The sequence below is a fragment of the Cebus imitator genome, unplaced genomic scaffold (assembly GCF_001604975.1).
Source record: "Cebus imitator isolate Cc_AM_T3 unplaced genomic scaffold, Cebus_imitator-1.0 Scaffold98, whole genome shotgun sequence".
In the NCBI taxonomy this organism is placed as follows: domain Eukaryota; kingdom Metazoa; phylum Chordata; class Mammalia; order Primates; family Cebidae; genus Cebus; species Cebus imitator.
The window spans coordinates 2,203,050-2,228,841 of NW_016107413.1; the positions used below are offsets into that span (position 1 = coordinate 2,203,050).

The 25,792-nt window shown below is 35.5% G+C and overlaps 1 protein-coding gene across 2 annotated transcripts in view; it reads right to left on the minus strand.

The window, feature by feature from the left end:
* Positions 1-25,792, minus strand: part of AKAP9 (A-kinase anchoring protein 9) — a 219,170-nt gene that overhangs the window by 28,269 nt on the left and 165,109 nt on the right. For both annotated transcript variants that reach the window (XM_037741311.1, XM_037741312.1), the window contains 13 exons: positions 24,574-24,806; positions 23,486-23,605; positions 19,925-20,101; positions 18,964-19,068; positions 11,037-11,189; positions 10,505-10,684; positions 8,499-9,572; positions 6,168-6,308; positions 5,171-5,656; positions 4,690-4,753; positions 4,451-4,572; positions 3,710-3,901; positions 2,998-3,186 (listed from right to left, as the gene is read on the minus strand). In XM_037741311.1, coding sequence (XP_037597239.1) covers positions 2,998-3,186; positions 3,710-3,901; positions 4,451-4,572; positions 4,690-4,753; positions 5,171-5,656; positions 6,168-6,308; positions 8,499-9,572; positions 10,505-10,684; positions 11,037-11,189; positions 18,964-19,068; positions 19,925-20,101; positions 23,486-23,605; positions 24,574-24,806 — 3,236 coding nt within the window. The remainder of the gene's footprint in view (positions 1-2,997; positions 3,187-3,709; positions 3,902-4,450; positions 4,573-4,689; positions 4,754-5,170; positions 5,657-6,167; positions 6,309-8,498; positions 9,573-10,504; positions 10,685-11,036; positions 11,190-18,963; positions 19,069-19,924; positions 20,102-23,485; positions 23,606-24,573; positions 24,807-25,792) is intronic.

Sequence of the window (25,792 nt, forward strand, 5' to 3'; positions counted from 1 at the left end):
AAATAAAGGGTATTTAATTAGGAAAAGAGGAAGTCAAACTGTCTCTATTTGCAGATGACATGATTGTATATTTAGAAGACCCCATCGTGTCAGCCCCAAATCTCCTTAAGCTGATAAGCAACAGCAGCAAAGTCTCAGGAAACAAAATCAATGTGCAGAAATCACAAGAATTCCTATATACCAAGAACCAAATCAAGACAGAGAACCAAATCATGAGCGAACTCCCATTCACAATTGCTACAAAGAGAATAAAATGCCTAGGAATACAACTAACAAGGTATGTCAAGGACCATTTCAAGGAGAACTACAAACTACTGCTCAAGGAACTAAGAGAAGACACAAACAGATGGAAAAACATTCCATGCTCATGATTAGAAAGAATCAATATCATGAAAATAGCCATATTGCTCAAAGTAATTTATAGATACAATGCTATCCCCATCAAGCTACCATTGGCCTTCTTCATAGAACTAGAAAAAAACCACCTTATACTTCATATGGAACCAAAAAAGAGCCTGCATAGCCAAAACAATCCTAAGCAAAACAAACAAACAAACAAAAAACCAAAGCTGGAGGCATCATGCTACCTGACTTCAAACTATACTACAAGGCCACAGTAATCAAAACAGCATGGTACTGGTACCAAAACAGAGATATAGACCAATGGAACATAGCAGATGCCTCGGAAGTAATGCCACACATCTACAACCATCTGATCTTTGACAAACCTGAAAAAAACAAGCCATGGGGAAAGGAATCCCTGTTTAATAAATGGTGTCAGGAAAACTGGCAAGCCATATGCAGAAAGCTGAAACTGGACCCCTTCCTTACACCTTATACAAAAATTAACTCCAGTTGGATTAAAGATTTAAACGTAAGACCTAACACCATAAAAGCCGTAGAAGAAAACCTACGAAATACTATTCAGGACATAGGCTTAGGCAAGGACTTCATGGCTAAAACACCAAAAGCAATGGAAATAAAAGCCATAAAATAGACAAATGGGATCTAATTAAACTTAAGAGCTTCTGCACAGCAAAAGAAACTATCATTAGAGTGAACCAGCAACCAACAGAATGGGAAAAAATTTTTGCAATCTACCCATCTGACAAAGGGCTAATATCCAGAATCTGCAAAGACCTTAAACAAATTTATAAAAAACAAACAAACAAACAAAAACAAACAACCCCATCAAAAAGTGGGTGAAAGATATTAACAGATACTTTTCAAAAGAAGACATTTATGCAGCCAACGAACATGAAAAGGTGCTCATCATCACTGGTCATTAGAGAAATGCAAATCAAAACCATAGTGAGATACCATCTCATGCCAGTTAGAATGATGATCATTAAAAAATCAGGAGACAACAAATGCTGGAGAGGATATGGAGAAATAGGAACACTTTTACACTGTTGGTGGGAGTGTAAATTAGTTCAACAATTGTGGAAGACAGTGTGGCAATTCCTCAAGGATCTAGAACCAGAAATATCATTTGACCCAGCAATCCTATTACTGGGTATATACTCAAAGGATTATAAATCATTCTATTATGAAGACACATGCACACATATGTTCACTGTGGCACTGTTTACGATAGCGAAGTCTTGGAGCCAACCCAAATGCCCATCAATGATAGTCTGGATAAAGAAAATGTGGCACATATACACCATGGAATACTATGCAGCCATAAAAAAGGACGAGTTCATGTCCTTTGCAGGGACATGGATGAAGCTGGAAACCATCATTCTCAGCAAATTGACACAAGAACAGAAAACCAAACACCACATATTCTCACATATAAGTGGTTGTTGAACAACGAGAAGACATGGACACAGGGAGGGAAACATCACACACCACGGCCTGTTGAGGGATGGGAGAGCTAGGGGAAGAATAGGAAAGGGTGTGGGGTTGGGGAGGGATAACATTAGGAGAAATACCTAATGTAGATGATGGGTGGATGGATGCAGTAAATCACATGGCATGTGTATGTATACCCATGTAACAATCCTGCAAGATCTGCACATGTACCCTAGAACTTAAAGTATGATTTAAAAAATGTGTGCTTTATCATTTTGCTTAACCAATTCTCCAGAAAAGTTCAAACATCCAACTTTTAACGTTCTATCCTATCGTACCGCTGTATCTATTGATGTCTCTTCCTTCATTGAAGGGAACCTTCATTATTCTGATTCCGTATTTGCAGATTTGTCTTCTCACTAAAATTTATTTGTAACTCTCAATTCCATATTTGTATTGCTTTCATGGTCTTCCACAGAAATGCACACAGCAGCAAAAAATTTAAATGGTCCAATGTGCATGTCCCCGGCTAAAGTCAAATCTTTTTACAGTGTATTTAGTGACTTTTCAAATTTTTGTGCATTTTATTTGTGATTTCACTGTTTAAAATGGGCCCCAAAAGTAGTGCTGAAGTGCTTTATGGTGTTCCTAAGTACAAGAAGGCTGTAATGTGCCTTAAGGAGAAAATCTGTGTGTCAGAAAAGTTTTTTTTTCAGGCATGAGTTATAGTGCTGTTGGTGGTGTTCAAGGTTAATCAATCAATAATATATAGTAAATAAGGTGTCATAAAATAGAATCCCCTATAAGCAAGGTACTGATGGATGAAAATGTTGTGACCAAAGGCTTACAGGAACCTAACCTTGTATTTCCCTTAGGAGCAATAACTGCTCAATGTTCAGAGCAACTTTATAGAACATAACCAGGTGCAAATAATGAGAATTTACTCTCTATTACTCTTTTAAATTTGTTTGGAATTATTCTGTTGCTCTTTTTCTAATTTTCTGCGTTAGAAAATTAGCTCATTAACTTTCAGTCTTTCTTACTTTCTAACACAGTAAGTTAAAATATTTATGGTACTTTTTTTCTTAAATATTCATAGTGGCTCCTATTAAAATCTTAACCTTCATACTTAAGACTTTAAAATAAATAATCATCTACTTATTTCTATTAAAGTGTTCTTTAAATGGAGTTTCATTATACCTGTTCTTGTATTCTCTGTTCCAAGCAGTTTAATAAGCCAACTGCATCTGTAGTACCCAGAGCTGTCACTTCCGTCCGAAATGCCGCTAGGAAAACACTACGTTCTTTTAAGAAAACTTGTTGAAGGGCAAGCAGTAGTTCACCTCGCCAGTCTGAGATGCTCTCATGAGATTGAGAACTATCATAAACCTAGCAAAATACATATAACAATATTAGCTTTCAAATAAGCATGTTTTAAAAACATTCTAAAAATATTAATCTATTAAGCAAAGTAATTAAAAGTCTAGAAGCATGTGTATTTCTTTTCTTTTTTTTTCTTTTTGAGACAGTCTCTCACTCTGTTGCTCAGGCTGGAGTGCAATAGTGTGATCTGGGCTTACTGCAACCTCCACCTTCCAGGTTCAAGCAATCCTCCTGCCTCAGCCTCCCAAGTAGCTGGGATTACAGGCACCTGCCACCATGTCTTGCTAATTTTTGTATTTTTAGTAGAGACGGGGTTTTGACATGTTGGCCAGGCTGGTCTCGAATTCCTAACCTCAGGTGATCCATCCACCTGGGCCTCCCAAAGTGCTGGGATTACAGGTGTGAGCCACTGGTCCTGGTTGATTTTGAAGTGTGAAAATATATACAGTTATTCATGCAAAAACATGTATAAAAGATAATTTAATTTGTAGTGTATTATCATTGTGCATGCTTAGTATTCTTCGGGTACCTCAGCTTCTCTTTGCAGTTGCATTTTGGTAATTAAATCCTTAAGAGATGAAATTATACTGAGGTAAGCTTTTCTCTCTTCTAGCCAAGATTCTGAAGCCTGCTGAATAGAATGGTCCTCTCCATCATTATAGGGCGACTCAGTGAGAGAAAGCACCTGCATGCCTTCATTATGGACAGCTCTCAGTAATCCCTAGAAGACAAAACCCAAAAGCCAGAATTATGACAACTTCTTCACGGACTGAAATATTAGACATACAGAGAGAAATAAATTTTAAGCAAGATAGCCTGTAGAGGGAAAACTCCAGGTGAACATTACTGAATACCTTCTTCCTGTGGAGTGGTAGGCCAACTCCAGTAGATGGCCTATGAGTTTTCATAGCTCTCATCTCTAAGTTCCTTCTGTTTGGCTAACGTACTCTTCCTAGGTTTACTGATAAGCCACTGATTTGACCAAAAGAAATATATGGAATATAACTTCTACTCTTTGAGATTACTTTAAAAATTCTGGCAAATAAAAACATCAGGAATAAGAATTATTAAGAAAACAAGTCTTCATACATATCATCATTAAATCTATTACTTATCTGTGAAATATGGAAATAAAATAGATCTCTCAGGTTCCTTCCAGCTATGCAATTCTCTTCAGAAATGAACCCACCATATAACTTCTAATGAACTGCTATGTTCAACATGGAAACAACACTGGGTAAGTTAATAAAAGGTATCTATCTTTTAATACCTTTATTTTCTTTGGAAAGGAATCTATTGAACTTTCACCTTCTTCTCCTCGGCCTTCTGATGCTGTGTCAAATCCCTGGCTGTGTGTAAGATAAATTCCCTGACCCCAGTCTGATCCAGAATCTAAAATAAAGAAAATCATTTGCTGTTAAAAAAAAAAAAAAATCAACCCCTAGTCCGCAAAAAACCAGTACTTCTTAAATAAATACTAGAAACATTACAGATATTTATATAACTTACCACTGGAGCATATTTCTCTAGTTTGGTAAGCATCAGAATGTGTTAATTCAGGAATTGAGGATGCCTAATTAGAGGAAAAAAACCATGTTTTTTTGCTTTAAGAAAAATAGAATACAATGAATTATTTTGCTGGTTTCTAATGCTGTAAAGAAATCAATCAAATCTGTCACATCTTTCATAATAAATGAAACTATTCATGGTTTTTAACATGTCTGTTTCTTTGTGAATATTACAATAAGAAGAGACATTCATGAATTAAGAAATGATAACATGTTCCAAATCCACACAGGAACATCATACATTAACTCTACACAATGGAAACATTTAAAACATTTTAAACTAAAAATTCTTTAAATTTAAAACAGTTTAAAAACTATTAAAATTGTGATAGTATCATAAGGAAGAGACTGCCCCAAGTTTTTTTTTATTTTCTCTTAAAAGCACACAATGTTGAAAAACACATATTATAAAAACCAAATACCTCTTTACTTCTCAGACACTGTATCACTGCCTTCAAGGTACCACATTCCTCTGTCAGCAACTGAACAGCAACAAAGTGTTCCCTCTTCAAGGTTTCAGTCTCTGAAATATGTCTAGATTCCATGTCCAAAATTTCAGCAGCATGTAGTTCTTGCATCTGCTCAATTTTTTCAGTAAACTGATTGATTATTTCAGTAACTTCTTCTGAGGAACATTCACTCTGTAAATCAATTTGTATTCCTGCATTTTTAACAAGAATTTGTGGAGTTTGATTGCTGCTATTGACCTTCAGAGTCCCATCTGTCTGGGATGCAATGCTCTTACTCAATTTTATAGGAAGTGGCTCGAACATGCAGATCTTTTCGTTTTCTTGTGCCTCAGTCTTATCTTCTTTTTCTAAAATGGACAATTTCTCTTTTGCCTCTGTGAGGTGATCCCTAACTTGGCTTAAGTCCTTTTGAGGAAATGCCATATTTGTTTCTTTTACCTAAAACATAATAAATAGAACAGTAGGGCATTCAGTTAAAATCTTTCCATATTAAGTGTAGAATTTAAAGGGGGTAGGAAGAGTGTAAATCATGATTATATGTTCATTTTCCTCAGAGTAGCAGGAAAAACATTTCAGAAACACTCATAGTTTACATATATATTTGTATGTATATAGGGTCATAGATTAATAGAGAAGTGAAATAATTCCATCAGCTTCTATTTTTGGTTCTCATGGAATATACGGTTCTCTTTAACAACTTTCTACTCTTTCATTAACAGAATGTAAATAAAAAGTATCCTCCTAACAAAGATTTCCAAGAAAATCAAGCAAGAAGATGTTGGTAAAGAAATTTATAACAATGAAAGTTTTCATCAAATCCAGAAAAGACTTTTTAATCTAGTTTTTAAGTTATGGAGCTTGATTTATTTTTACAGAAGAGTATATACTTTGAAAAGAAATTAAGATAGGTAGAAGTCAGTAAATTAAGGAGCTATGTTACTTATCTTACCAAAAGCTCTTCTTGAAGTTTTTCAGTCTTTTCTTTATAACTGTCAAGCTCTGCTTTGGTAGCCACTGATTCAGCTCTAAGAGCCTCAAGTTCATTCAAAAATCCACTTTCTTCATTGGTATGAAATAGCTTAGCAGTTGTCTGAATGACAGTGGAAAATACAAGAAACATATCATTTAAAAAATATATAGCTAAATTCAAGGCACTTATATATTCTAATAAAAATATCCAAGGAAATGACTGCCTATAGATAAACGGAGCTGCAACAAATTAAGGCTCTTTATAAAAAGAGAGAAGCTTTTTCAGAACCATCATCTTGTATTCTTGACAAAATGATTTCCTTCTTGAGAAAAGAATGATTTTCTGGGAATAAAAGGTAAATAATGTCATTCGTGTGCATCCTAAAATTTTATAAATTGTTAATGAAAATATTCTTTGTTATCATTCAAAAAGTTCTTCATATTTATATCACTTTCCTCAAAAGAAACCTAGTGCAATTAAGTTATTTCTTAGAACTCACACATGGAAAGTTACATTACTATTTTAGGCTGGGCATGGTGGCTCAGGCCTGTAATTCCAGCACTTTGGGAGGCTGAGAGAGGTAGATCACTTGAGGCCAGGAGTTCAAGGCCAGTCTGGCCAACATGGCGAAACCCTATCTCTACAAAAATTACAAAAATTAGCCAAGTGTGGTGGTGCATGCCTGTAGTCCCAGCTGCTCAGGAGGGAGAGGTTGCAGGTGAGCCAAGACTGTGCCACTACACTTCAACCTGGGCAACAGAGTAAGACTCTAATCTCCAAAAAAAAAGTTATATTACTATGTTAATTATTTATAACTTATAGTAACTTAGTTCCAACGAATGAGGAAAAAGCCAGAGGATTATTATTCTTTGCAAAATACATTACATAATTATAGAGTTGTGATTTATCAGTTAATCTCCTGGTGTTGAGAAGACTGAAGTCCTGCTACCCAAAGTTATAAATTTATAAGGTGAGAATTTGGAGGGAAGAAAAGTCCTTGTCCTATCCATCGTATGCTAAGAAATAACTGTGATTTCAGATCTTTACATAAGTAAACTTAAAGAGGTCAACTACGCATTTTTACTTGAAATGGATAAATTCTATTATCAGGTATAAAATTTGTAAAAGCTATTCAGGTGCAGTAGCCAATGCCTATAATCCTAACACTTTGGGAGGCCAAGGCAGGTGGATCACTTGAGGTCAGAAGTTTGAGACCAGGTTGGCCAACATGGCAAAAACTCTCTCTACTGAAAACAAAATACAAAAAAAATTTAGCTGGGCATGATAGTGTGTGCCTGTAATCCCAGCCGCCTGGAAGGCTATGGCAGGAGAATCACTGGAATGCGGAAGGTGGAGGCTGCAGTGAGATGAGATTGCACCGCTGCACTCCAGCCTGGGTGATACAGTAAGGTTCTGTCTCAAAAAAAAAAAAAAAAGTTAATGATATGTCACTTACACATTAATTAATTCAGTAGATACTATTAAATAATAGATTTTTTTCTGTAAAGTCTGCATTCTTTACATATTAAGTTTGCATTCTTTACATATTGACTTAATTTACATATTAAGTCAATCCTAATATATTTTAATACTTATTATTACTTAAAAGGAATGTTAACATATAACATGCATATTAGAAGGAAGTTAAGAAAAAAATCCCACAAGTCCTAAAGGAAATTTGCTAAAGTTAATGTTTCTTAGTTTCTTCTCACTGTTGCATTAAAATGATGATGTTAATGAAATAAACATCATATTTGAAGGCCACAAAATACAGTCTGTATCCATTATTTAATCGATAATAATATGACTACACAGTATTAACTTAAACCTGGCCTGAGGCTGTCTCTGTCTTGAGTTCCTATGTAAGGAACTGCAACCTAACTTAGGAGTATGTAAGCAAACTGAAAACCTAACCGGAGTATAATAAACAGCCAGGTCTTAGCTAATGACAAGCAGTCAACTGAGCAGACCATGTCCAAATAAGGCAAACACCTAGCTGTAACTAATCAAGGTATTTCTGTACTTTATTTGGTAGTTCTGTCTACAAATATTCACTGGCCACTGTTGCACAAAAGAGATTTGTGAAACTTTTCAGGTTCTGAGTGCTACCCAATTCATGAATCCTTCTTTGTTCAAATAAACTCCTGTAAATTTGGTTTGTCTAGTTTATCTTAAAACAAGAGTTTATTTTTTATAAGTGGTATATTTTTATGAAAAACCCCTTTTCTAAAAATTGCTAGATGTAAACAGAACACCATATTTAGTAAATTCGTAATTATTTAAGTGAAAATAGTCAAATACAAAACTAACCTTGAGAACTTCAAAATCCTGAGGGCTTCTTTTCCTTTCTTTCCCTCCCTGTTTTTTTTCATTGCCCTCTAATAGCTTTTGTAGTTCTAGCAGGTTCTTTTCTTTTTCTAAAGCATTTTTCTCTGCAATTTCTACTTGTTCTTTTTCTAAAATCAAACTAGTACGCATTTCAACAACCTGGCTTTCTAATTCTGATATTCTCAAGGTTAATGCTGATACATTTGACACTGACTCATCTTCTCTTAGTTGATTTAAAGTCTGTATATTTGTTCTCTCAGGTTCTGATGAAATTCTTTGATTATCTTGACAGAACCTTGCATATTCCTGAACTGCCTCAAGTTGGATTTGACTCACAAGAGCAGCAGCCACTTTTTCTTCAAGTATTTTCTGTAGGTTTACAATCTTCTTTTGAAGCATTTCCATTTCAGACTGGCTTTGTTCTTGCATATCTTTTATTTGTTTATAGCACTGGGTAAGTTCTAAGTCCTTTGCACTAACAGTGCTCTCAAGTTGTAACAACCTTGTTTCCAAATTAATTATGGAACCTTTACCATTTTTTTCAAAAGATTTGAAATATGTCTGATTTTCTAGGGATTTAAGAGCATCCTCTGTAAGGACTACTTCCAGTTCAGGTTTGTCTTTGCTCAGATCATCTATAGCTGTGTTAAGAGTTTTCTCTGGTATACTTTGAGTGTTTTCCATACTTTCACGTTCTCTCTTTAAGCTGAATAATTCCTGTGTTAGCTGATTCATTTTAAAATTGGTTTCTTTAAGTACATTTTTTGTGAAGGTCATTTCTTCATTAGTGGTTTCTACTTGCTGTTCCAAGGCCAGCTTTTCAGCTATAACCATATCCAATTGATGTTTTAAACTATCTGCTTCTTCTGGGAGGGAATGAGCATCCACCGATGTCTTCTGTCCAATATTTGCCAATTCCTGTTGAAGTTTTTCAATCACTTCATTGAGCTGCTCTATTTCTTCTTCTCTATCTCTCTTCACACATTCTTGATCACTCATCAAACATTCTATTTGGGTTTCCAGATCTCTTATCAGTTCATTTTTTTCTTCAATAACCTATTAATGAAAAAGGTAACATACATAATATATATGTATTTACATTTTAAAAATTTTACTTTATTTTAGGGCAATACCTAAAAGAGATAATCACACACAAAAATAATATACTACTTCTCAGACATACTACCTTACTTTAATTTCATTATAGACCAATATCTCCCCCATCATATCAAACAAGGCTCAGGAAGTTCTGCTAAGTACAAAGTAACATAAGCTTTTAGTTGCGGATTCTCTGTTAGGAAAATAGTCAGTATCAACATTTCTTATTTGAAAAGGATTAGGTGTGGAAATAAAGTCTACAATTGATGGCACCAAAGGTAATTACGTTACTTAACTCATATTAAATAGAATAATTTATAATAGATTTGGTTAGAGTAATATGATAAAATCTAAGTCACAGAGCCTCTCTGAAAAACATTAAAATCCTTTGACAATACTAGGAGGGGAGAAAAAAATATATAAATTATTAAGCCAATGTGTCTTTGCTGTTTTTTTTTTTTTTTTTTGAGATTTATAGATTCTAATCACTAATCCAAAATCTTTTTTTTTTTTTGAGACAGGATCTCACTCTGTCATCCAGGCTGGAGTGCAGCGGCATGATCATGGCTCACTGCAGCTGGGACTACAAGTGTGTGCCACCACGTTCAGTTAATTTTTATATTTTTTGTAGAGACAAAGTTTCACCATGTTGCCCAGGCTGGTATTGAACTCCTGGGCCCAAGCAATCCGCCCACATATTTGGTTTCCCAAAACATAAGGATTACAGGTATGAGCAACTGTGCCTGGCCACCAATGTGTCTTAATAAATTAAAATTAATGAGTTAAAAGAGAATTAAAAAAAAAATTAAATGGGAAGCAACACTATAACCATTTTGCCCTTTAAAACTCTGGTTCATATTAATTTCATAATCAATTTTAAATGAATATACCTTGTTATCTGTCGTAATTTTAAGTTGCTGCTGGAGTTTCATAATTTGTTCATTTAATTGGTCAATTTCTACCTCTTTTTCCTGTATTATTTGAGCAAATTTCCCAAATAGCACATGTTGGTCCTGAGTAGACATAGCATCAGATTCCTTTATGGCAAGTCCCAGTTTCTCCATGTCATCCTAGGAACAAAATAATCATCACAGTTGGATATATCATTACATGTCATTTTCAGAACATAATTACAAAAGATAATAGAGCCTATAATGTACAATGAATAAAACTAGAGATACCATATGGTTATTGTAAATCAATAATTCTTAAAATATTTTGATAACATAATCCTAAAATTTCCATTTATGATATTCAGATGTTCAGGTTGGGCTGAAAATAAGTTCTATGCAAATGTGTCTGCCTGTTAATGTCCCTCTATTAACTATTATTTAACAGCTAGATTTACTGAATGCTTAATAAAGCAATATAGGACTGGAACTATGAATTATTTATAGTTAAGAGTGTTTCTAAATTAATTACCTTAAATAATTTGTTTTCTTGTTCAAGTTCTTGCAGGCGGGTAGTAGATTCCTTTTTCTGTATTTCTAATTGCATATGTAGTTGCTGAACTTCTTCATTCTTATTTTCCAGTTCTTCTCTAAACTGTTCTAATTGCTCTTCTAAGTTTGTAATCTTTAATATGAAAATTATCGAAAGAGAAAAAATGTTTATACAAATGTTTATCAAGATAAAATGAAGAGTGCTATATTAGCTTTACAATGTATGTATGCCTAGAACATGAGTCATAAGAATAAAAGAATGTGGTTTTTCTAAGCCAGGAATAACCTGTGTTACCTGTGTGGTTCCTAGACATGTTCAAACTGGCCACCCTTAAACTATCCTATGCAAAGCAGAGAGCAAACCTTCTGAAGAAGAATAAAAGGAGCCATTTCCTACCTAAATATCTTCTCATGAAGCAGAAAAGTCAAAGAAGGAAGGGGAAGAGTCCATATAGTAAATCTTAGTTTATGTTACATTTAGTTGCTATTAAAAGGCCTAGAAAAGTTGTAGAATTGTGTTTTTAAGCCACCGTATAAGACTAACTCATTTTAGTCCACAAATATCTAATTAACTCATTAAAAGTTCTGGCTGCCATGTGGCTTATTAAGCAGAAGGAAGCTGAGGTAGAAACTAAGACTAAAAGGCCGGACACGGTGGCTCACGCTTGTAGTCCCAGCACTTTGGGAGGCTGAGGCAGGTGGATCACGAAGTCAAGAGATCGAGACCATCCTGGTCAACATGGTGAAACCCTGTCTCTACTAAAAATACAAAACATTAGCTGGGCATGGTGGTGCAGGTACTCAGGAGGTTGAGGCAGGAGAATTAATTGAACCCAGGAGGCGGAGGTTGTGGTGAGCCGAGATCGCGCCATTGCACTCCAGCCTGGGTAACAAGAGCGAAACTCCGTCTCAAAAATAAAAAATAAAAAAAAGAAACTAAGACTAAGAGATCCTTAGGTCTGAATTACAAAAACCTTAGAGTAAACGAATTATACAGTTTCAAGAGAAAATTAGCTCCTATAGGTAGGACAACAGAAATTTATTTAATTATTTTGAGGATGGGATGGATTATCAACAATGGCAAAGCAACTGCTTTTTGATGGTTAGAGACTGAAACTAATGAATATTAAGAACTAGTTATTTTTATATTTAAAATTGGTTTTGACAGAGGATAGTAACAATCATTTAACTCACTAGTTTGTTGCTACTTAATACAAAGTGAATGAATAATTTCTAAATGTCTATTTGCCTCATGATCGAAATTGCTGATCAAAAAGCAAACAGAAGCATCTCTGTTATCTAAGACAACAGAGCCTGTCCTTGGGAGCACTTAGTGACAAGTGGCTCAGAAAGCAGCCTATAAATAATTTACTGCTTTAGAAACTGAAGGAGGGCACTGCTGATTAAACACTAACAAATCACATAATGAGAACCATATCTGAACATTGGTAAGTCGTTAAAAATCAGTTAGCTTAGCATTTCTTAAACAGAAACAGTAAACAGTTTACTGCTAAACACTGTACAAAGTGCTTTTTATGTATTATTTCTTATGTAACAGCCTTATGAGATCTGTTCTATGAGTATCCCCATTTTAGAGATGAGGATGGGCATCACAGAGAGGAGGAATTTGTTTCGAGGCCACATAGCGAGTATGTGGAGAAGCCAGCTTTTGAACCTGAAGAGTTATCTCTGAATCTTCCACTATAAACTATCACTTATCCTGCTTTGAATAACTAATGTCTAAGACTTACACTTAAAAAATTTTCTTTAACCCTGGTTATTAAACTCAGTAGACACTGAAATACATTTAATGACTGAACATAAATAATTATCAGGTTCTTGAAAATTGTAATGATTATATCTTCTTCAAAGTGTTCTAACAGTATTTACAACTATCCTTACATTTCTACAACACTTTGATGACAAGATATTATTTTAAAATTAACACATAAGTAGTTATTTAAGTTCAAAATTGCCACCCTACCTCACATGACATTTCCTTTTTTCATTCAACAGTTTATGACAAAATTCTCAACTCTGTGATATGATGCCTTGCTATTCAAAGTGGGGTCTCGGGAGCGGTAGAGGTGGTATCGTGGGACCGTGCTGGGTGTGCAAAATGCCATGTCACTCCCCTTACTGTGTTTTATTTATTTTTATTTTTGACTAATTTTTTTGTTTTACAGTAATCAGATAGGAAATGAACTCTATTATATATTCCTTTTTAATCTTTTTTTTTTTTTTTTGAGATGGAGTTTCGCTCTTGTTACCCAGGCGGGAGTGCAGTGGCGCGATCTCGGCTCACCGCAACCTCCGCCTCCTGGGTTCAGGCAATTCTCCTGCCTCAGCCTCCTGAGAAGCTGGGATTACAGGCATGCGCCACCATGCCCAGTTAATGTTTTGTATTTTTAGTAGAGACGGGGTTTCACCATGTTGACCAGGATGGTCTCGATCTCTTGACCTCGTGATCCACCCGCCTCGGCCTCCCAAAGTGCTGGGATTACAGGCGTGAGCCACCGCGCCCGGCAATCTTTTTTTTTTTTTTAAATATACTTTTAAAAAATATACTTAAGTTTTGGGATACATGCACAGAACATGCAGGTTTGTTACATAGGTGTGTATGTGCCATAGTGGTTTGCTGCACCCATCAACCTGTCATCTACATTAGGTATTTCTCCTAATGCTATCCTTTCTGTAGCCCTCGACCCCTGCAACAGGCCCCAGTGTGTGGTGTTCCCTGCCCTGTCTCCATGTGTTCTCATTGTTCAACTCCCACTTATAAGTGAGAACATGCAGTGTCTGGTTTTCTGTTCCTATGTTAGTTTGCTGAGAAGGATGATTTCCAGCTTCAACTATGTCCCTGCAAAGGACATGAACTCATCCTTTTTTATGATTGCATAGTATTCCATGATGTATATGTGCCACATTTTCTTTTATTTTTATTTATTTATTTTTGTACTTTAGGTTCTGGGGTACACGTGCACATCATGCAGGATTGTTGCACAGGTACATACGGTACATACATGGCAAAGTGGTTTGCTGCCTTCATCCCCTCATCACCTATATCTGGTATTTCTCCCCTCGTTATCCCTCCCCACCCTCCCAACCCCTGCTGTCTCTCCCCTAGCCTCCCCCTACTGACCGCAGTGGGTGATGTTCCCTTCCCTGTGTCCAAGTGTTATAATTGTTCAACACCCACCTATGAGTGATAACATATAGTGTTTGGTTTTCTGTTTTCGTGTCAGTTTGCTGACAATGATGGTTTCCAGATTCATCCATGTCCCTATGAAGGACAAGAACTCATCGTTTTTTATGGCTGTGTAGTATTCCATGGTGTATATGTGCCACATTTTGTTCATCCAGTCTATCGATGATGGACATTTGGGTTGGTTCCAGGTCTTTGCTATTGTAAACAGTGCCACAATGAACATACGTGTGCATGTGTCTTTATAACAGAACAATTTATAATTCTTTGGTATATACCCAGTAATGGGATTGCAGGGTCAAATGGTATTTCTATTTCTAGGTCCTTGAGGAATTGCCATACTGCCTTCCACAATGGTTGCACTAATTTGCACTCCCACCAACAATGTAAAGTGTTCCTATTTCTCCACATCCTCTCCAGCACCTGTTGTCTCCAGATTTTTTAATGATCATCATTCTAACTGGTATGAGGTGGTATCTCAATGTGGTTTTTTTTTTTTTGAGACGGAGTTTTCACTCATGTTACCCAGGCTGGAGTGCAATGGCGCGATCTCGGCTCACCGCAACCTCCGCCTCCCGGGTTCAGGCAATTCTCCTGCCTCAGCCTCCTGAGTAGCTGGGATTACAGGCACGCGCCACCATGCCCAGCTAATTTTTTGTAGTTTTAGTGGAGACAGGGTTTCACCACGTTGACCAGGATGGTCTCGATCTCTTGACCTCGTGATCCACCCGCCTCGGCCTCCCAAAGTGCTGGGATTACAGGCTTGAGCCACCGCGCCCGGCCTCAATGTGGTTTTGATTTGTATTTCTCTAATGACCAGTGATGATGAGCATTTTTTCATATGCTTATTGGCCTCATTGATGTCTTCTTTAGTAAAGTGTCTGTTCATATCCTTCGCCCACTTTTGAAAGGGTTTGCTTATTTTCTTCTTGTAAATCTGTTTTAGTTCTTTGTAGATCTGGATATTAGCCCTTTGTCAGATGGGTAGATTGCAAAAATTTTTTCCCATTCTGTTGGTTGCTGGTTCGCTCTAATGATTGTTTCCTTTGCTATACGGAAGCTCTGGAGTTTAATTAGATTCCATTTGTCTATTTTGGCTTTTGTTGCCATTGCTTTTGGTGTTTTAGCCATGAAGTCTTTGCCTATGCCTATGTCCTGAATGGTTCTGCCTACATTTTCTTCTAGGGTTTTTATGGTGTTAGGTTTTATGTTTAGATCTTTAATCCATCTGGAGTTAATTTTAGTGTAAGGTATCAGGAAGGGGTCCAGTTTCTGCTTTCTGCACATGGCTAGTCAGTTTCCCAACATCATTTATCAAACAGGGAGTCCTTTACCTATTGCTTGTTTTTCTCAGGTTTGTTAAAGATCAGATGGTTGTAGATGTGTGGTGTTGCTTCTGAGGCCTCTGTTCTGTTCCACTGGTCTATATCTCTCTTACCAGTACCATGCTGTTTTCATTACTGTGGCCTTGTAGTATAGTTTGAAGTCAGGCAGCGTGATGTCTCCTGCTTTGTTCTTTTTGCTTATGATTGTTTTGGCTATGTGGGCCCTCTTTTGGTTCCATATGAAGTTTGAAGTGGTTTTTTCCAGTTCTGTGAAACAGGTTATTGGTAGCCTGATGGGGATAGCGTTGAATCTATAAATTACTTTGGGCAGTATGGCCATTATCACAATGTTGATTCCTCCCAACCATGAGCATGGGATATTTTTCTATCTGTTTGTGTTCTCTCTTATTTCATTGAGCAGTGGTTTGTAGCTCTCCTTGAAGAGGTCTTTTACATCCTTTGTTAGTTGTATTCCTAGGTATTTTATTCTCTTTGTAGCAACTGTGAATGGGAATTCACTTTTGATTTGGCTCTCTTTAAGTCTGTTATTGGTGTATGGAAATGCTTGTGATTTCTGCATATTGATTTTGTATCCTGAGACTTTGATGAAGTTGCTTATCAGTTTCAGGAGACTTTGGTCTGATGGGGTCTTCTAAATACACAATCATGTCATCTGTAAAAAGAGACAATTTGGCTTCCTCTTTTCCTAATTGAATACCCTTTATTTCTTTTTCTTGCCTGATTGCTCTGGCTAGAACTTCCAATACTATATTGAATAGGAGTGGTGAGAGAGGGCATCCTTGTCTTGTGCCAGATTTCTTTTTTTTTTTTTAAAGATGGGGTTTCACCATGTTGGTCAGGTTGGTCTTGAACTCCCGACCTCAGGTGATCTGCCGGCCTTGGCCTCCAAAGTGCTTGGATTATAGGCATTAGCGACCACGCCCAGCCCTCTTGTGCCAGATTTCAAAGGGAATGCTTCCAGTTTTGGCCCATTCAGTATGATATTGGCTGTGGGTTTGTCGTAAATAGCTTTTATTATTTCGTGATACATACCCTTCACACCTAGCTTATTGAGGGTTGTTTGCATAAAAGGCTGCTGAATTTTGTCAAAGGCCTTTTCTGCATCTATTGAGATAATCATGTGGTTTTTGTCTTTGGTTCTGTTTATGTGATGGATTATGCTTATAGACTTGCATATGTTGAACCAGCCTTGCATTCCCAGGATGAAGCCTACTTGATCATGATGAGTAAGCTTTTTAATTTGCTGTTGCATTCTGTTTGCCAGTATTTTATTGAAGATATTTGTGTCAATGTTCATCATGGATATTGGCCTGAAGTTTTCTTTTTTAGTTGCGTCTCTGCCTGGTTTTGGTATTAGGATGATGTTGGTCTCATAAAACCTGTTGGGGAGGATTCCCTCTTTTCATATTGTTTGGAATAGTTTCAGAAGGAATGGTCCCAGTTCCTCTTTGTACATCTGGTAGAATTTGGCTATAAACCTGTCTGGATGTGCCACATTTTCTTTATCCAGTCTATCACTGATGGCCACTTGGGTTGATTCCAAGTCTTTGCTATTGTGAACAATGCTGCAATAAACATACACGTGCATGTGTCTTTACAGTAGAATAACTTACAATCCTTTGGGTATATTCCCAGTAATGGGATTGTTGGTCAAATGATATTTCTGGTTCTAGATCCTTGAGGAATCACCACACTGTTTTTCACAACGGTTGAACTAATTTACACTCCCAGCAACAGTGTAAAAGCGCTCCTATTTCTCCACATCCTCTCTAGCATCTGTTATTTCCTTCTTAATGATTGCCATTCTAACTGGCATGAGATGGTATCTCACTGTGGTTTTGATTTGCATTTCTCTTAACAACCACTGATGATGAGCCTTTTTTCATATGTTTGTTGGTCACATAAATGTCTTCTTTTGAGAAATGTCTGTTCATATCCTTTGCCCACTTTTTGATGGGATTGTTTTATTCTTGTAAATTTGTTTAAGTTCCTTGTAGATTCTGGATATTAGCCCTTTGTCAGATGGAGAAATTGCAACAATTTTCTCCCATTCTCTAGGTTGCCTGTTCACTCTGATGATAGTTTCTTTTGCTGTGCAGAAACTCTTTATTTTAATTAGATCTCATTTGTCAATTTTGGCTTTTGTTGCCATTGCTTTTGGTGTTTTAGTCATGAAGTCCTTGCCTATGCCTATGTCCTGAATGGGTTTTCTTCCAGGGTTTTTATGGCTTTAGGTCTTATATTTACGTCTTTAATCCATCTTGAGTTAATTTTTGTATAAGACTTGTATTTTAACAAGATCCCTGGGTGATTCGCATGTGCATTAAAGTTTGAAATGCACTGGTCTAAAGCACTAACTTTCCTATTGTAAGTAGCTGAAGTTCAGATGTCCTATCAGAGAATTCACTTCCACCAAATGATACAATGGACATTCTTTCCTCTTATTCAATCAGGCTCCAGTTTAGTACCAGGCTCTCTTATTATTGAGCCTGTGACCACCCACAATTAGAACATTATTAAGATTTAAAAATGGTCTATATTTGTTTTAATATAGGCTGGTTTATATTTGTTTTAATCTTGTTTAATTTATCTAATAATTGTAATTAATGTTTGCATTAATTTGCATCTATTTTTGTTTTCTTTTTTGAAAAGTATTTTTATCTCTTTCAAACGTATGTGTCTCCTTAATTACACAGTAGATTCCTTGACCTCCAGTGCTGGTTTTACAAGTGGACACTGATGCTACACGTGCAAGAGCTCATTAAATGTTGAATGGCAGTCTTTAATACTTCTCACCAACAAGACAAAACAAGCCCCAATGCTTGGCAGTATAGTATCACAAGGACTTCTGACTCACAGAAATCTGAGAGGAATTCTTTTCAACCATTTAATGTGTGACCATGATCAAATTATTTAACCTCTTAAGGCCCAGTTTACACATGTGCAAAATGGAGATAACAGAGCCTGTCCTTGGGAAGAGTGTAAGTGTTAAAGGTAAAAGGCATTTAAAATACTTATTACTGTCTAGTTACATAGGCCTTAACAAAATTAACTATTACTATTATTGCATCTGTGATTCCATTAGCTCTACAGAGAGCTAAAACCTATTGAATATATCTTTTTCTGAAATCCTTCTATTCTTTTCCCCATTTAGTAAATTATAATTCTGTAATTCTATAGAACTGTATATATATCACATGTTTTCTGTCTTCAAGGTCAATTTTATCATTGAGCTGAGAAAGAGCCTCAAGTTTGGTTTTAGATCATGAACTCCATTCAGTTCAAATGATATTTTCAAGGTAACTGATTTAAAATAATTAAAACCCCACCGTGTCATTTAAAAATAAACTCCTTACCTCTTTTTCCTTTCTGTCTATGGCATCTCGCTCAGCCTGTAATTGTACTTCTAGAGACAATTCTGGTTTAGCTTCTACAGCTCCAAACTGTTTTCGGTCCTCTACCTTTAAATATACAAAAATTTTCTCAAATTTTCATAAATTAAATCCTGATTATCCAGGTTTTTTTTTTTTTTCTGAGAAGCAGCAATCCTATTTCTCCAATTAGAAAGTCTACTTCTAATTAGTGAATAATAAAAACGTTGGCCGGGTGCAGTGTTCACACCTGTAACCCCAGCACTTTGGGAGGCTGAGGCGGACGGATCCACCTGATGTCTGGAGTTTAAGACCAGCTGCCTGACCCACATGGAAAAAACCTGTCTCTACTAAAAATACAAAATTAGCCTGGCAAGGTGGCATATGCCTGTAATCCCAGCTACTTGGGAGGCTGAGGCAGGAGAATCACTTGAACCTGGGAGGCAAAGTTGCTGTGAGCCAAGAATCATGCCATCGGATTCCAGCCTGGGCAACAAGAGTGAAACTCCATCTCAAGACAAAAAAAAAAAAAGTTGTAGATGCTCACTTTTAAATGTATTTTCTGTAAACTCAAACAGGAATTTTTGACAATTAAAATTCATTCCTCAGATAAAATGAATGGATCCCCTATTCATTTGTGCTTTCTGCAGTATGATGGGGATGAATTTCATTCCTTCTTAGTTTGGGGTAAAGCATCAAGCTAAACTGGTACCCGTTTTTCACTTAGCTATTACTGATGGCTAAAAGAGTAATTAATTCTTCCAGTTCAACTACTTGTCCCTTCTCAGGACTAAGATGTGCAAGCAACATTTGGAAATAAGAAGAAACAGAAATAGTTATGATGTCAACAGATAAACACATTATATAATACCTACAAGAAGTCGACAATTTAAGAGTACTCTTCATTAAAACACTTAATAAAGTTAGCCCAAATAAAATGCCACACCTTTTGAAAAGTATCAGCACTCACGAGCAGTGCCTGCTCCAGTTCTCTTACTCTGAACTCCAGTTTCTCTATTTCTTCATTCCTCTCTTGTATATCCCTTTGAAGCTGCTCTTTAGAGAGCAAAAGCTCACTGCATTTGTCTGTTTTTTCTTTCAGATGATTTGTTAACTGTTCAACCTGAAATATGAGGCAAAACATTTAAGTTAAAAAAATTTCAGCAAGCTAGTTAGTATAGGTTGAGTTATCCTTCATTTTGGATATCTAGAATCCAAAATTCTCCAAAATCTGAAACATTTTTGTCTGTCTGTTTAAAAAATGGAGTCTCCTTATGTTGCCTTAGGCTGGAATGCAGTGGCTATTTACAGGCATGATTGCCATGCACTGCAGCCTCAAACGTTTGGACTCAAGCAACCCTCCTGCATCAGCATCCTGGTACTACAGATGCACAGCACCAAGACCAGGTCAAAATCTGGAACTTTCTGAGCACTGACGTCATGCTCAAAGGAAATGCTCATTGAAGAATTTCACATTTCCAATTAGGATGCTGAATAGGTAAATATAATGCAAATATTACAAAATTCAAAATATCTGAAATCTGAAACACTTCTCTCAAGCATTTTAGATAAAGAATACTCAATGCATATAAAACGTATCTTCACTTCAAAAAGTTTTTTTCCAAAAAGTATTATTAAATGTTATACTAATTTCACTTTTTATATAGATGCAACTGTTGTTTCCAACAGGGGTGACATTTTACAAGTTGAAAACATTAAGCAACACTAGTAGATGACACGTAACATTGCTTTTGCATAATTCTTTTAAAGAGTTTTTTCTCTTTTTTTCAGAATTTTAAAATAATTTATTTCACATAAGTGTTAATAATTGAGAGAAATAAAAATGATTGTTTGTGATCATTTGGAGTATAGACTAACACTGATAAAGTCTAAATTTTTTTTCAGTTACACAATTGTTTACAAAGAGTTCTTTCTCTTAAGACTAAGACTTTCTCTAGCTAGGAAGAGGGGAAAAATGCATTTTTCATAAGGCTGAATTATCTAATAGCACAACCACACTAAATCCTAATAAAGATGACAAATTTGCAGAGTACTGATTTACTCTTATATGGCCCAAATAAATCTTTTATGGACTATATTTTGAAAATAGTCATTGGGACAGCTTTTTTAATCTATACATTTCATCAGCCTAGGAAAGAGATAAGGATGACGGGGAGTGAGAGGGACCTGTGCACCTTGAAGATTTCCCTAAGTGTCTCTAGTCTTGGTTTCTCCTTTAACTAAAATAATGATGTGTGCCAAAACCTATTGCCTAAGAATGATATGCAGATCCCTTCAAGTGAATGGTTCTGTGACAGAAGAATACAGGAAGGATTAGTAATACTGTATGAAAAGTGAGGAAGGAAAGCTTAGTTTAAAAAAAGCGACACGTGATGGTAAGAAATAAAGTAATTCTAGCTTTTTTTTCCGTGAAATATTCTGAGGAAATTATCTACAAAATGACAGTTATTTCTCAGAACATTAAAAGAATGCAAGCTTAACTTCAATTTCAGGTTCACGGATGATAGCAATAAAGCCACTGATATGTGCAGTCAGTTTTAAAGAGAGAGGAAAAAAAAAAAAGGCTGCTGGGGAGAAACTTTAACAATAGGTTGACTAAGATTTGGAGTAAGGTTAAGAGAAAAGGCAACAAAGTAGGTACAATAAAATGGTGCATTTTTTTTTTTAATCTTGAGAAAATCAGAAGCTAAGAATCAGATCTAGCAAAGTGAGGTGAGAAATAGATTACAATGTTCCTAGGGAGAAAAAAAACAAACATGCACATCTTTGTTAGTTTCTTAAAGTTTCACAAGTGAAGCAGGCCAATGTTTTCAAATAAAAGATAACTACATAATAGGAAATGACAGCTTAGGTTCTAGAGCTTAAATATTCTTTGAAGTACAATAAATGACTATTTTTTAAAAGCTGAAAATATATTTGTTAGAAATGGGGCAATAACTAGAAACTGGACACTGGTAACTTTTGTACTACTGTAGTATATAACATTTTATTACAAGGAATTTATAGGCACTCTATACTTCTTAGGCTTTCTTTTAAGAGAAATGAATCCACTAAACTGTTTAGAAATTACATTCGAAATAAAAATTGTTTTCAGAAATTATACTAAAGTGTTCACCATGTGTGAGGTCAACATTCCTATGATGTGGGTGCTATTACAACCTCTGTTTTAGAAATGAATAAACAGAGATTTGAGAAGTTAACTGACTTAGTTATTGTCATTAACTAGTAAATGGCAGAGTCATGATACAAACTGGGATTGCCTTACTCTAAGCACAATGTCTTTATTACCATGACAAGCCATCTTTAGGTATTCAGTGAATCCTCTCTCATTCATGTAACATTCATCTGGTAAATGTGGAGTTTTGACTATGTTTCTATGAGAAAAATGGGCAGTTGGGGTGAAAAAGGAGAAGCAGGGAGACTGGTTAAGAGGCTACCACAGTGATCGAGGCAAACAATGACAACTGGGATATAGGGAGATGAACAAAAGTGCAAAGAACAGAAAGATGTAGTGCAATCTGACCCATCAATGGGTTGGAAGTAGGAGTTGAGAAAAAGAGGGGAATCAAGGCTGATTCATGTTCTCAGCAATCGGGCAGGTTAGAAGGTACAGAATTTACTGAGATGAAAAAGGAAAACTTTTTATGCTTATCTTTCTCTGGTAATGGCTAATCAGGGATCAAGACCTCTCTTTTGGACAGGTTAATTTTGAGACAACTAAGTGGATATAGAGTAGGCACTGGATATCCAATTCTGGAGCTTAACAGAGATGTCAGGGATGGAAATACAAATGTAGAGTCATTTATATATGACTGGGAAGAGGCTGTACATAGGGAATAAAAAGGGGCCATTTACTTTTTGGGGTACTCCATCATTTAGGCTGGGTAGCAAGTTTCGGGGTACTCCATCGTTTATGTTGGGTAGGAAAAGGAAAAACAAAGACTAAAGGAGAGAGATCAGTGGAGTAGGTGTGTCACAGAAACCAAGAGAAGGAAGTATTTCTGGGAGAAGGCTGCAATAAATGCCTCTGAATGGTTGAGTAGGATGGAAACAGAGTTGGATATTAGCTATAGCCATGAGGCTCTGGGTCACCTTAACAAGAACAATTTAAATGAAGTAGAAGGTATAACCCTACTGAGAAACAAGGGTTGGATACCTCACTGGAGTGGACTAATAGAATGGGAAATGAGAAAGAGTGAACACAGATAACTCTTTTGATTACTTTTGTTAGGAATGGGAATAAAGAAATAGAGTTTATTTAATTGGGAAATACTAGAAGACATATGCAGATGGAAATGATTCCAAATTTCAACACGAATGATTTTTAGGGTTAATTACCTTCTCACACTTAAATAATATTAAATTTTCTAATTTTGAAGATTTACATCAACAGAAATAATCCACTTTTAAGTTTTTCATGATGTGCATCTGATTTTACCCTTGATACAAATTACTGTAAGGTGGGCAATATAGGTAAAGTTCTTACCTCTCTAGTTTGATGTTCACTGATAGGCTGGAATCGAGGAACAACCTTAAGCTGCTGTTCTAGTTTCTGTATTTCCTGTTGGAATACGTCTCTCTCATGTTCTCTATCAATGGCTTGCTCCTAAAGTTTAATAATAATAATGATAGTAACTAAAGAAACAGTATTTAGTGAAGCTATTATTTCTGACTTCTCCATTAGTTATGTGTTAGTTTTGTTTGAAGACCAAGGACTGATGATCATGGAATATCCCAAACCACAAAAGTTTTAAAAGATAACATTTTATTTTTTTGTATGGCACAAAAGGAAGCCTTTTTGGGCTTCTCAACAAAAATTCAAGTATTAATATTTAACTATTTTTTGAAGTACTTTTTTTTATTCAAGTAATATTAAACACAGGATGAAAAAATATTCACCTTAAAGTGAATTTACTTTTCTAGAACAAAGGAGGAATTCCACTGTTGATTTAGTAGTTAAACAAAATAATTAAAACAAATTATTTGGTAAATCAATTTCCTGAATCCTAATCTAGGTTTTATGCCTAAAGTTATAAAATGAGTAAGAATCTGATTCTCTGATCTATAAAGAGAATATTAGGCTTATGTGAAATCTTAAAAGAAAACAAAATGTGAAATTAGAGATTTAACATCTTTTTGGAAGAGAGTAATGGCAGCACGATCACTACCTCCAGGCCTATTTCCAATGGTTACACTGTTACCTGTGCCTTTTACAGGTGAAGCAGTGGCGGTCCATTATCTCTTTGTCTATCTTAGTTTTTGATTAAATAAAAAACTAGAATTAGCTTCTTATCTGAATTTGGAAAGGTAAACTGGTGGGGCTTATTCATACTTTTTATTATGTATAATTCAATACACAATAAAATGTACTGATTTTAATTCTGAGTGCTGCACAATAAAAATTATTGGAATTTTAAATTGGAATAGTACTTTTTGATCAATTGGTAGAATAGACACCTAATAAAACATTGAAAAACTAATTCAAGTCTTTTTGTAACTTAAAGTTCATAGCCTAGAATACTAGCAAAGAACATTCCACTGAGAAAAATCTATATTCAACTCGAGAATACTTACATCTAAAAATTTTCTCATTTTTTCTAACTGCTTTTCCAGTGCTTGGTTTTGCTGTCTTAAATCCATTAGTTCAGCATTTTTTTCTTGTTCCAGCTCTATAAACCTACTGACTTGTTCTTCCACGTCTATTTCTAGAGCTTTCACTTGTTTTTGAAGGTCATCACGTACTTTTTCAGCTTGACACTGTACTTCTAGTTTTTCCTTCATTAATTTTTCTGTCTCCTGCAGTAATTCTGTTTATTAATATAAAGTATACTGAGTTAAATTATAATTAATGATGTTATGATAATGAAATCCCTGATAACTATGTCCAAATTTTACCTTCATGGAATAAAAGGCTGAGAATTATTTTAAATATACATGACAAAGTAAATATTCTCTTATGAAAATATCAAAATTATATTAAAATATTTCTACATAAGTAAACAAGATCTTAATAAAATTATATGGAATTAACAAAAAAATGTGTCCTGTCACTAAAAATAATTTTTGTGAAAACAAAATAGCAAATGACCAAAAAGAATCTATTTTTACTACTGGGCAAAGAACAAAGTGTAATTAAATTCAAGCACAGAAAAAAAAACCTCACCATTTTTTTTCACCTCAGGCAAAAAGCAATTCATTCCAAACCCACAAAGTCAATTTTATTTGCATACACAATAAACAGTAAGATCAAACACTGTAAATCTTTAACTAAGACAAGTAAGAGTTACAGAAGTAAAAATAGATATAATTGAAATTTCCTGTTAGTCTTACTTCTTATTAGATCCATATTCCTGAGTTGCTTTTGCATGGTCACATGTATGTTAATCAACAGAAAACTGACATGTATGACAGGCAGTGTGGTATAGTGCTTAAGAACATACAATAGGGGGGTGGGAAGCTGGGGAGAGATAGCAAGGGGAGAAATGCCAGATGTAGGTGATGGAGAGGAAGGCAGCAAATCACATTGCCACGTGTGTTCCTATGCAACAATTTTGCATGTTCTTCACATGTACCCCAAAACCTAAAATGCAATAAAATAAATAAATGGGAAAAAAATAAAATAAAATAAAATAAATAAAATAAAATGGTTAAACATCACGGAATAGCATATCCCTGCAACCATTCAAAATATGGAAGGTATATATGTACTGAAATGGAAGGTGATCAAAAATATTAAGTTAAAAAGACAAGTTGCATACTATAACTGAGTAAAATTTTTGTTTTTGTAAACCAA